The 13,141-nt window shown below is 41.4% G+C and overlaps 1 protein-coding gene across 2 annotated transcripts in view; it reads right to left on the reverse strand.

Annotated features, from left to right (window-relative positions):
- abr (ABR activator of RhoGEF and GTPase) overlaps positions 1-13,141 on the reverse strand; it is a 126,147-nt gene that overhangs the window by 101,585 nt on the left and 11,421 nt on the right. The window contains exon 1 of one of the 2 annotated variants that reach the window (XM_018691423.2): positions 4,708-5,071. The exons of the other annotated variant lie outside the window; for it this stretch is intronic. Coding sequence (XP_018546939.1) covers positions 4,708-4,768 — 61 coding nt within the window. The 5' untranslated portion in view covers positions 4,769-5,071. Of the gene's footprint in view, positions 1-4,707; positions 5,072-13,141 lie in introns of those variants that run through there. 2 annotated transcript variants of the gene reach the window in all.

Here is a 13,141-nt window from a genome sequence, read left to right on the forward strand (position 1 = left end):
ATGCACACGTGACACCTCTGCTCTGCCATGCCAAAATTCCCATATTCTGGCTCTTACATAATCTAGCTTTCCTTTGATGTTGCTTTAGCAATCACGTGGCACTGAAGCAAGCCATAGAGTAGCCTGGCTAATTCTCTGAAGGTTACAGCACAGGCTGCCTGAGTCAGAAGTCAGATTCAGTCTGCCACTGTGGAGGTGGAAACAGACAGCACAGTGAACTTAGCAGAACTTTTGGGCTCATGTGGCTTTTAAAGACCAGTGAAGTTTATCTGTTAGATATATTCAACATAAATGCTCAGTTAAACAAAATGAGAAAATGAAATACTGAGAGTTAAAAGTGCCCTGTAATGCCATATAGTGGAACAAATGTGTTCAAAAAGAAGTTTAATGAGAAACCCAATCAATATTAATTAAGGCTGCTAATACATCTGTTAACATCAACAATCCAACCGTACTGTAATTTAGCTGATGTATTAGCAAATTTGTGATAGTGAATTTTGCTTAACATTATATTCCTTCTAGGAGTTGTATTGGAAACTCATGTTCAGTACATCACCACTTTCTACTGATCTGTTTTTCCCGTTCTTCACATTCATCTGGAAGAACAGCCCACTCAACCAGAAAAAAGTTGTGTAACAAAGATTCTCAGGTCAGTGGTTATGAGGGTACAATTTGCCTAAACTGCTGGGCCAGGGGGCTTATCACATGGGGGATCTTGAGAACAGTCTTTTTTCCCATCTGATATTCCAAAACAAAGAGGCCAACACTGGCCCAACATGTCAACACTAATATCTGTCTAAATTTGGCGAGGGAAATAAACATTTGAAAGACACGGACGTATAAAAGCAGCTGCTAGAGACAGTTTCCAATGTACACAAACCACTAAAACAACCAGTATAATGCACGACACAGGGCTAACCAATGGACTGGTTAGAGAATGGAGAAAATGGAGACAGTGGCACCACCAAAATGTTCCCAAAATCAAATCATGGGAAAAAAAAACCTTTTATCCTGCTGCAAATTATAACAAAACTGATTAACTTTATGTGTATGTGTGAGAAACACACTTGAGACAGCAATGATGAACTACTGAGAGTAAGACGAGAGGAAAGACAAAAAAAAGAGTTAGAGGAGAAAAGATGAGAGGGAAAATAAAAGGGTTTTGTTGGAGTAATGTATTTGTAACCCACACACACACACACACACACACACACAAACACACAATAATAGCCTTCTGGGAGTCTACCACTTACGCTGCTGACCGGACAAATGGGGCAGAGGATGACTGATGAGAGGTCTGGGTCGGTGATTTTGTGTGTGGTGTTGTGTACTTACACTGATGTGAGTGTGTACAGCTCTTGAGCACATTCAGCTTTTATTTTATTTCTTGAATGATTCTGCAGTCTGTATGCACTTGCCTGAATGTGTATTTTGTGACCTCCAAAATTAAAATCTGTACAAAACAGTGCTGTGAGAAGATGCAGTGGAAAAGAAACAAACAGTCAAGCTGAACAGAAAGACTCTTGGGGGAACAACCAGGCTGTGGCTTTGAGCATCCACTCCCACTTTACTCAGCAAGTTAAGGATGTGTGGTCACTGCTTAACACTGTGCCATTAGCACAGTTTGGCTGGGGAGGCAGAGTGCAATCACAGCCTCATGTTTGATAATCCACTACATAACCAAGGAAGCTTTAGCACTGATGCACTATGGTTTAGGAAGGGTGGGACTGGGTCGTCACACACCATCAACTACCAGGTATGAGTCATACCTCACAGTTAGGTGTGTGTTGTCCTGGTGTGTTATAGCCTGTGAACCAATGAATGGGCTGTTTCAGGGTCAGTGTAGTGGTGCTAAGGACGCATACTTAACTGTAGACCTCAAAGAGCTCCCAAAAGTGGTGGTATATTTCTAATCTCCTGAGTGGAAAAAGAGGGCAAGTTCAACAGAGCTAGATTCACCAATTTACTTACACAATACACACAACGTATAGGAGTAGGATAAAGGATGGTGGGAGAGCAAAGGGATGATGAAATGACAGGAGCATAAAAGGATTGTGCCCTTTTCCCTCACAGGAGCTTATAGTAAAGCCTGAATTGAGCCTGTTGTAATGTTAATAGTCTGTCTCCCATTGTACACATCCAGCCTCTTGCAGAATTTCAAATGTGTTAATGCAGATTAGGTGCTAATCTGCATTAACCAAAATAGCAACATTAAAATAGTACACAGACTAAGTATAGAGTCCCTGGCGATCAAACTTCATTATTATACAGTTACACTGACCTGATCCATTTTTCAGAAGTGGACTAATGCATGCACTGAGAATTCAGTGCTGTGATGCATTCACAGTCCCTAGTAAATGATGGACTTTGATGAGTGTTTCTACTCTGTCAGACAAAGAAAACAAAAATCAACTTTCTTTGTGGCTGAGATGAGAAGATCAGAACTGCTCTAATTCCTGCACACTAAATATGAAGATAGAGCCAATAGCCAGCTAACTTAGCTTAGCATAAAGACTGGAAAGGGAGGCTCAACGGACTGCTTTGTCCTGCAAGGTGAGGGTCACATGACCAGCGGGGTTAGCCAAGCTAGCACTAATGCTAAGCATTACTGCCTGTTGACCACTGTTGGCTGCACAGGCTATTACAGTGTTATCTAACAGCCTGCACTGACCACGGACTTAACGATATTGCTTTATGAGTTTTCATCCAAAAATATGGCATAGTGGACACATGTCAGTAGGAAGTGATTAGTGAAGATCATTATGTTTGTTGTCTAATAATTACAATGGCATTAAGTTAAGAGGTTGCACCACTTTCAGCGTGTCACTGCTGCTGCAGGGCCAAACAAAGCTATGGCAATTAAGCTCACTTTGGACGAGGTTACGTTACTGGAGCTCAGTTAAACAGCAACATTTCAACTTTCAGCAACCAAAATGCTTTTGGTACAAACATGATGTCAAACAGGACCCTATCTTCCCTTTGACTCTAGACAGGGGTAGTAATACTCCCGGTGAGCTGTGTGCTTCTTTACCTCACTTCTTGCAGGTCATAGTTGTCCACTGAGTCTTACCACTAAAAGCAGGATAAAAAGGCTAGCCTGGAAGTCACTGTGATCAGACAAAACATAGTCACAATATGTTGTTTTTATGCTTCAGTTTACATTAGAATTAAACGCATGAGATATATCATGTTAATTAGTGACTTTAGATGTACTGGCAGGTGGTTTGTGTTTTTAATCTTTGGACAGAGCCAGGCAAGCTGTTTCTCCTGCTTCCAATCCTTATGCTAAGCTAAGATAACCCTCTACTGATTCAGACATGAGAGTGGCAGTGATCTTCCTGTCCAACTCTGCAAGAAAACAGAAAACACTTCCCAAAAAGTTAAATCATTCTTCTAGAAACTAACCAGCTGATCACCATCATGAAAAATATGAGTAGTTCAATGAATAACATACATTCTGAATATTGCCACACCTCATCCACACACAGGTTTATCTTCCAATTATTCAGTCTCACACTTCATTCAGCAAAATGATGAATGGCGCACAATGTTACACATCATTTATAAAATAATACACTTGAATTGACTCTTTGTAATTAACTAAATGAACAGGCACATGACTTTGCATGAATCACTCAGGTAGCTGCTTTCAGTGTGTTAGCGAGAGAGTCCCTCTGAAGAGCTGGAGTAACAGCTGCCCTCCAAATACACTTCTGACAACATGTTTTTATTGTGTATTTCTTTCTGTTTCTTTATTACTAAAATCCCAACCACACTGCCACCCTGTCTCCCTCTTCCTCCTCTATTCACTCCCTCTCTGCAGATTAAAGGATGGTAACAATGGTGACACAGCAGAGCAAATCCCAAAAGGTTGTGTCATGTGCCCAGAACTCCCAACACACACAAACAGGGAATCACAGCTGTGCCTGATGTGATGTGTGTATTCACTGCAAACTGCTTCGCACTTGCTTTTCTGAGATAGAGCAAAAAAAGCTTTTGTATCTATGCAAATCAGCCTCATTAAACCTTAAATGTTGCACTTACACACAGTTAAAAATCAAATCAAAGTGTGGCTATTTTAGAGGGGAAAGCAGAGAGACTAGATTCTAACTCGTTGTTTCTCATCGGAACGTGCAAGCGCTGCTAATGCCTGATCTGAAAACACGGTCAAAGTAACCCAGTGTACAGTATGACATGTCAGACTGTATCTACATCACAAAGTGAAGTCCACAATACAGAGTGGATTAAAAATTCAACATCAGACAGCTTGTGTCCTCGATAGGATGGAACATAAAGTTCTACCTCCAGGTTGTAAGCATGACTCACACTCTCCCACACTACATCTCTCCAGGCTTTCCCCGGGCTTCGGTGCTTAATAGCCAGCAAAAAGCCAGACCAGAGCAGACAGGAGTTGCCACCACTATCGGGGAACTGAGGCAAAACAAGGAGTGGGGTGGGTTGTGGGGGGTTGACCATGTTGTTATGGACAGCCACAGTGATGCACTCTAATTGGAAGTCCTGAGAAAATGCAAAGTGTTCTCTGTGTGCATGTAGCCCTGGTTGTAACAGGAACAGGCAACCCATGAGATGAGAGGAGGGGGGGAGGGAGGTGCTGGGTAAAAATGGCTAGAAGGTAAAGACGAGCGCAAAGATAAATGGGAAGCGATGTGAGGAGAGGAGTAAGTAGATGGACGGAGGGATACATACTGCTGTAGAGGGTGTCGATCCAGGAGAGCCGGGGCAGGCCACGAGCACTGAGGGGCTCCATCCTCCTTTTCTCTCCCTATCTCACTCACTCTGCTTCTCTCTTATTTCTTCTCTTATCTCCTCTTGCTGCTTTTCACGTTGCTTCTTTTCTTTTCCTTATCCTTGAAGAACAGCATTCATCTCTCAGGAAGAAGCGAAAAGAATCATTTGGAGAAAAAAAATGTCAAAAGACACCCCAGGGTCCAACAGGCAGACGAGCGAACGAAAGAGCCAAAGGAGTATATGAGTGAGCAGTGTGTGTGTGTGTGTGTGTCAGAGAGAGAGAGAAAACAACAGGCTGGAGACGACTACCGCCGACCGTTGCTAGGGGAAGGGAGAAGCACTCCCTCTCTCTCTTTGGCTTGCTCGCTCACTTACATCCACCACCCCTCTCTCTCTCTCTCGCTCTCTCGATTCTGCGCGAAGAGCTCATCAGCCTCTCTCTCTCTCTCCCTCTCTCTGTCTGCAAGCAGAGGCAGGAATTCAGAAGCAATGCATAACGACTGTGTATCAAAAGGGCTTGTGTCAAATGTGAATTAAATGGCAGATTCTCTGTTTCATTCTGTAGAGTGTGTACTCAGCTGCTTTACATTGACAACCTGACTCTGAAGCTCAGGTTCTCCATCTTTGCCTCAGGTCACTGCCTTTCTCTTCTTTCCTTTTTCTTTATTTAACCATGTGAAAGTCTCACTAAGATTAAAGTCTTTTTCAAGTGATAACTGACCAAGAAGGCAGCATAAAACATTGTTATAGAGTAGGAGGAAATACAAATAACCTCCTGTGTGGCAGAGGCGACTGTGACATGATACAAAAGAAAATAAACAGTTTCCTGTTAAGATGCATATACTGGCATTTGAATTTTTTTTAAACTATTCACAGATAAACCATAAAGAGGAAAAAGCATTAACTAGGAGCACAATTTTCCAGATTCTTTAAATCTGACTTGATTTGAGTGAACACCAATTTCCTTTGATACACTATTCCAGGTGGAGAGGGCAGTGTAATGTAATACAATTTCAGGCTATATACTTAATATGTTACAGCAAGAGATCCTCTTTCTATAAGATACCTGGTTGTCTGTGGTTGTCAGTTTTTTATGTTCTGTTCTGATGTGTGATGGTAAGAAACGCATTACATGGTCAGCTCAAGATCACTGCCACTTGACAGCCACACACAACAATGAGCTGCTTTGTGTGAAACAGAGTCACTCTTTGAGTAAGAGAGAGAGAGAGAGAGAGTGTGACTGGTTCAGATGTCATGTTTTAAGCTACTCCAGTCTTCTGTTCCCGTGGCAACTTGCTCTGCCCCCCTTGTCTACGCAGACACACATTTTTGAACTACATAAAAGAGACACACAAACATGAGAATGTGTGTATGTGTAGCAACTGTGGAGAGGTGGCTGGACCAAGTTGATACATAATGTGAGAACCATACTGGACAGACAAGGCTCTTTTCTGCTACGTGCACCACCAGTCACCGTCACACTATTACATTCTTAGCTTTCAGGAGAATATCTACATTAAAACCCTGATATGGCCGCATCTTCAAAATACCTACATACCTAGAAATACAGAAACTAGATTACATTACAACTCCATCCAGTTAGAAAGACAGATTTTGTCATTATGCTATTAAGAATTTCAGTCTGCTTTATTGATTTTCAAATTATCACTCTGTCGGTTTTAATGGGCACATTAGCTCATTTAGCACATTAGCTCTCCTGTTGCTCCCCGTTCCAAGAAACAGAGCTGACAGCATCACCACACAGCACCCTTCCTTTTCATCAGACTCAGCTATCGCTGTGTTTATGAACGCATGTGCTACAGACGAGGGCAATCAGAGAGGAGCATCATGCCAGCAGCAACAAAGCCTGATATGAAACCCTCCCCTCACACCCCTGTCAAGTCCACTCCTCCCCCCCTTCATCCTCCTCTAACCAGCATGGGGGAGGAAAGACAGGAGGGGTTGAGAGGCAGAAAAACTTCAATTAGGACACAAAGGCTGACAGGGGGAACCCCATCACCGCTCCCTCCTCCACAGGCAGAGCACCAGGCCCAGAGCACCGCTCTTTGTCTGGCTCCAGAGTGCTTATGTGCCAGCTGGAGGAAACATGCACATTCAACGACAAGGCACCCAGAGAGCTCATCCTGCCAGAGGTCATATCTGCATGTGTGTGTGTGTGTGTGTGTGTGTGTGTGTGTGTGTGTGTGTGTATACGAGTGTGTGTGTGTGGGTGTGGATGTGAGTGTGTGTGTGTCAAGGCATTTAATGTGAACCTCCATGAGTTAATGTTTGTCAGGGATATTAATGAATATAAATGTGTCATTATGAGGGAGGAAAATCACACTGGTATGACAGAAACATGAGTGAACTGAAGTGAACACACACACACACACACACACCACAGGTTCATGTAAAGGCAAAGCCAAGCAGGCAGAGGGGAAAACAGGGTTAGTGAGTGGCAATTCATCAAAAATAGATTTATGTACTGTACAGTCTTACACATCCTTTGTTTTAAATCTGGGACAATAGGGTCTCTCTCTCTCTCTCTCTCTCTCTCTCTCTCTCTCTCTCTCTCACACACACACACACACACTTCTATTCATGTGTGCAATTCTGTGTGTGCATGTACCTTTCTTTATGTTTTTGAGAGCAAAGCTGCCCACCTCCCCCTCCTAAATGCCTCATAATTCAAGGGGCAGAGCCAAACAAAGAAAACATGTGTGCCATGCTCACACACACATACACACAAACAAACACACACAAAATATATGCAAACACACCACACTGCCTGTTCCTGGAGCGTCACAAACCTACATTTATTAAATATTAATAGACAGTCAAGCTGTGTAGTAAAAAGGGCCATTATTAATTGTCTCTACAACATTCTGATATACGCACACGCACACACACACACACTCATACATAGTTGGTTCAGGTACTATACGAGCAGGTGAAGTATCAGGCTGGTTGCAGATTATGAGGGAAGCTGTCTGGTTCTTTGTCACTCAACAACAAAGCTCGGCACATCAGTAATGGTTCAATCTCCATAAAGGTCAACATTCAGCAACAGCCGCCCGCTCTGTGTGTGTCTGTTGGCATAAAGGCCGAGCAGGTGGATTGAGTGGATGGATAAGATCTAGACTTCAGGCTATTTTCATTTAAAATGTCTCATATCGCAATTGGTTTTTCCCAGAAAAGAAGGTGTATTGTATCGCGTCCCCTTGGCAGTTCAAAATCCACTCACACAGTCCACTCCAAATCCACAAAATGCGTGTAACTAATGTGGGTACAAAAAACAAAAAGACAATTCATAATTTCCCAGTACAGAGACCAAGAAATACGGCTTGTAACACAAAAAAGCTAGAAAATCAATGCTGCCTTTGATCATGCATGTCATGCCACTGTGAGCAAATACCACGTGAACAAAGGACAGCACTGGATCATTGTGCTGCACGATGCTCAAAGGCATGTTTAGGCTTCACAAAGTCGAATTTGAGTTCGAGGTCTTCACTCCCACAGGAAATTGGATTATTCACATCACTTCTCTATTGAAACACTGTTTAATAACCCATCTTGTGAGGGTATAATAAAGACACTTTATTCTATACATTTAAAAACAACTGCTTCAACTTGTGGGTGTCAAAACTAAAAGTGGATAAAAACACTGTGTCCATTTCTCTATGTTTATACATTAGACTTCAGTGCATCAGACTTCAGAGCAATTTGTTTAGTGTTTACTTTGTACAGAGCAAAATAATTACTCACTCAGAATATAGAATATATCCTGAACATATATAGATTCATTTTTTTATTTTTTAAGATTTACTGTCATATAGTTTAGAGGGAGACTGGGTGGTCACCAGCAGACAACTGTGTGTGTGTGTGTGTGTGTGTGTGTGTGTGCGTGTGTGTGTGTGTGCGTGTGTGTGCATGGGTGTGTGTGTGTGTGTGCGTGTGTGTGCATGGGTGTGTGTGTGTGTGTGTGTGTTGGTGATCAGACAGCACACCATCCCACAAGCCAATCAAACTGCCACCCACCACTCTCCCACTCTCTGTTCTACCCAGATACCCCTGCCCCACCTCTCTCCACCAGCCTCCCCAACATTCTGACCCCAACCACACGCCTGGTGCATGATTGGTGGGGTGGTCTGTTGATATACACAAATTTTCCAGTCACCACCCCATTACCTCTCTTAGGGGTAGTGTATGAGTGTGTGTGCAGTGCCACCCTCTGCCCCCCTTGGTTTGGCACTAGAATACTAACGAGAGCAAAGTAAACCGGAAATATTAAAAGCCTGATCTGCCCCCCTCAAACAATCTGCTCCTGCACAACCACCCCCACACTTCAAATGTTTTAGTTAGAGTGTGTTTTTGTACATGGGGGGTGCACACACAGGAAGTAGACTTCTATGTTTCCATATGAGTGGCTTCAGAAAAGCCTAATGAAGCACTGGAGCGAACAGAGAATCCACAAATATACGAATAATTCAGGCTAACTGAAATCATTCCTGACAAAGAGAGAGGATGGATGTGGTCATCATCAAACTGAAAAATTAAACATCTGCTGCTGTTGTGACTCAATTAGATGAGTCTTTTTTACTGTAAATTTTGAAGGTAGTGAGACACATTAAAGTCACACTGGCCTCCAGAAAATGGAAAATAACCAATAAATATGAAAATCTTTTCCCACACATTTAGAATAATAAATGAGTGTGGCATATTTGCAAAAGTTAATTTTTAAACTGAACTACAATATTTCAGTATTGACAATATTTTGTCATTATTAAAGACAGAAATTAAAATGAAAATGCAGCTGTACACAGCAACAGTACAGTCTATAGTTGGTGCCCAAGATCAGTGCCAACCATAATTTATAAATCAGCCAGGCTGATACAAAGTATGTGCCAACATTATTTTGTTGCAGATATATTAGTGTTAGTGTATGTTAGCCTATAAGTAACAAGAAACTGCAGGAGAGAAATGCCTGTGGTTTGAGTTCATTTAAAAACAGTGTCTCAACAACTCAACAGTTGATTTTTACACTGTAAAATGTCACACTTGGTATATATGATGCACTAAAAACCCCAAAACATACCTATGTGATGCATATAAAGACTGTTTGTTTGTATATGTTATGTTTAAATGTAAAAAATAATAAGTAAAAAAACAGTATCAGCTGATATATCACTATCAGACTTTTTTGTAACTCCCAAATATTGATATCAGTATCGCTCTCTAGAACACACAGCAACAAATCATTTTTTTAAATTCAGGCTCAAGTTCCTGTCTAACAGTGCATCATGAATGTGGTGTTTGAATTGTCACTTGCACCTGTGTGAGATTGAGGAACTCTCCCAAGTGTGAACACACTCCTTGAAGATGGATGGCAATATTCTCTATCTATATATTTCTCTGACACATTGCTTTGTTTTTTGGGGGGTGGGGGAGATGGCAGCAGGGACGAGCAATGACTATGCATTATTAAAAAGCCCTGAGTGCACCAGTGATGAATGTCTTCTTGTTAAATGGGGATGCCTGAAAACATCTGGGATGGGCTTTTTTTTTTCTTTTTATTGTTTGTTATTGTCTGCTCAAAGGGTGTCTTTTCTCAACATAAGTTATTTTTCTTTCCTTTGTGTTTGTCATAATCACTGTGTTTTCTCTCCATCAATTCAAGTTTTATGTGTGAAAAGACACCAAGAGCCATTCAATCAACAATTATTTCTACGGTGATTCTCTCACTCTTTCTCCCTCTAGTCATATGAGTGCATGTAAGTGTTATTACAATAAGACTATTTGTTATATGACTTTAATTGTTAACAGTCCATGACAATTAACTCACCAAGCTTTTTGTCTGAATTATGCGCCTGTGTCTGTGCATCACAGCATGTGCTCTGGTAGGCAAGATCCCCGCTCACCTCATTTGCCCTGGATCTCTCCCCAAACTCCTTCACCGTCCAATTATGTGAATCGACCCTGTCTAGCTGTGTAGCCAAACAATTGTGACATATCTGCATGTGTCTGCTGTTTCTATATTAAACCTGCTGCTGATTTCCAATAAGATGGAACTCCCTGAAATATAACAGTTAACCTGTTTGTGTCCAGGAGAAAGACAGAAGATGGGACAAAGAGACTGAGGAAAGAGTGTGTGTGCATGTGTATGCACGTGTGTGTGTGTGTGTGTGTGTGTGAGAGAGAGGGAGAGAGAGGGAGAGAGAGAGAGAGAGAGAGAGAGAGAGAGAGAGAGAGAGAGAGAGAGAGAGAGAGAGAGAGACAGACAGAGGGAGCCATAGACAGAGAGAGTATTCATCCCATGCCAGCTGAATTCACTTTGATCTATTGAGGTCAATGTGGAAATCATCTGAATCATGCTGCGATTGGACAGACACCAGATAAGGGAAACTGCCCTCCACACACACACACAAATGTGCACACATTCTGTAAAACATCTCATGTTTTATTTATGCTGTTTGCTCATCATTAGTGTTTGTGTCCTGCATAGACAAGCTTCATTTTCTCTTTTTCAGAGCTACACACTTGCACTGGGAGCTTGTCTGGCATTTTGAAACATACCCAGAGAGGAGATCAGACTGCTCCTGTCTGCACACATGAATATGTGTGTATGTGTTGGTAAACTGAATCCAGCAGCACAGTGTCTGTCTGTGCTCATTAAACTGATTTCTGATCTGACTGATCTAGTCTAGCCTGCCCTGTAAATCACAAAGCCACCATCAGGTTAAGTGCTACAGTGACATATACATACAAACCATTAACAAAGTGGACAGGCAGCACAACAAAGGTGCCCTGTCTAAATAAAGAACTACTGCACTCTAGTGTTTCTATTCTGCCAACACAAGTTCATGGGCTCAAGATATCCTTTAACCATTACTCCAACAAACTTTGACAGTGGTGTGATAAGTTTATTAAGTTTACCATGAAGCCAGCCTCACAAAACTCAAACTTGAAAGACAATGTAAGACCTTTGAATTTTTTTTTAAAGAAGTGGGCTCACACTGACTCAGCTACTTCTTGCAACAAAAAGGGAACAGCATGCCCGTGTCAGACAAGTGGTATTCCCATTACCATAACTATTAGTCAATTACCAGCCCATTAATGGGTGAACTAAAACTGTAGTCACTGGTAAGAAGTATCTTCAACTACTTAAATTTTCATTTACATTATTCTCACAAGAAGCAGAATAACATAAGAATGGTCAAAAATCAAAGTAACAGAGGCTGAGGTATCCTGACTTTTAGGGCATTTTCATATTAGATACACTTGCTTTGCATTGTGCCTTGAGTCCAACTGCCACCGCTCTCTGCTCCCCTGCCAGTCAGCTTTCAGACTAGTTTTGTTGTTCCATACCCAAGTACACTCGCGAATCTTCACACTAAAGTAGGTGGTGGTATGCACCTTGTTGGTTTGCAATCTGCCCATAAATATAAAGAAGTGTACAATAAACTACACATTCTACATAACAGTTCGCCTGTGTTTTGGTGCAGTTGTTTTCACACCTGAATCAAACCATACCCCAGTACACATGAATCATACTCGAGACTAGACACCTTTTCAAGTGGACATTGGCACAGATCAACAAACCATGTCTGGGTACAATACAAAGTGTTCACACTAATCAAATGAACTGGAGTTTTGGGTCAGGAATACTCAGATCCAGGCCTGGGTCCATAATATGAAAACCACCTTATTCTCTTGTATGGATCAAAAATTTTAAAAAAGTATTTTGCACAAGATTATGAAAACATCTTCACACAGTAGCCTTGTATAATGTCTTTACATGATTTTTCTTTACATATGATAAATGAACATGAGACAGCATGATGATATAGGTGTGCTATTCAATGTTGAATGTTATATGAGTTATCATTTTTCATCCACACGTGGAATTCACTCAGTAGAATATGGAGGAATGTGATTTTTTTCCATTATGAAGTTATAATATGTATGTTATTATAACTTGTAACTTGTATGTTAAAGTATTTTGTGGTATGTGTTGGTGTGTTCTTTCAAAGGGGGGTGTTCCATAGGTTTGGTATACTGTATGTGAGGCTGAGAGCTTCCAGACATTGGCTATAAATCTGTCGTAAGTCTTTCATTGTTGTTCAGGAGAATCTCCTCTCACACACTGCTTGTTTAAGTGAACATTCCACTATAATGTTCAGTTCATCCACATTACTGTGAGTATTACCCAGCCCATCACAGGCTGGGTAATACTCACAATAATGAGTAAACTGAATTCCATTCCATCTCTCTTTAATAGAACACACAAATGTAATGGAAATGATTATGGGGAATAAGTTCACCCGTACAGGATTACATGACTGTGAAGACTTGAATCATTACCAGCCTCTAATAGTTGAATATTTAAGGAAAC

Source organism: Lates calcarifer, linkage group LG20, assembly GCF_001640805.2.
Source record: "Lates calcarifer isolate ASB-BC8 linkage group LG20, TLL_Latcal_v3, whole genome shotgun sequence".
Lineage (NCBI taxonomy): Eukaryota > Metazoa > Chordata > Actinopteri > Centropomidae > Lates > Lates calcarifer.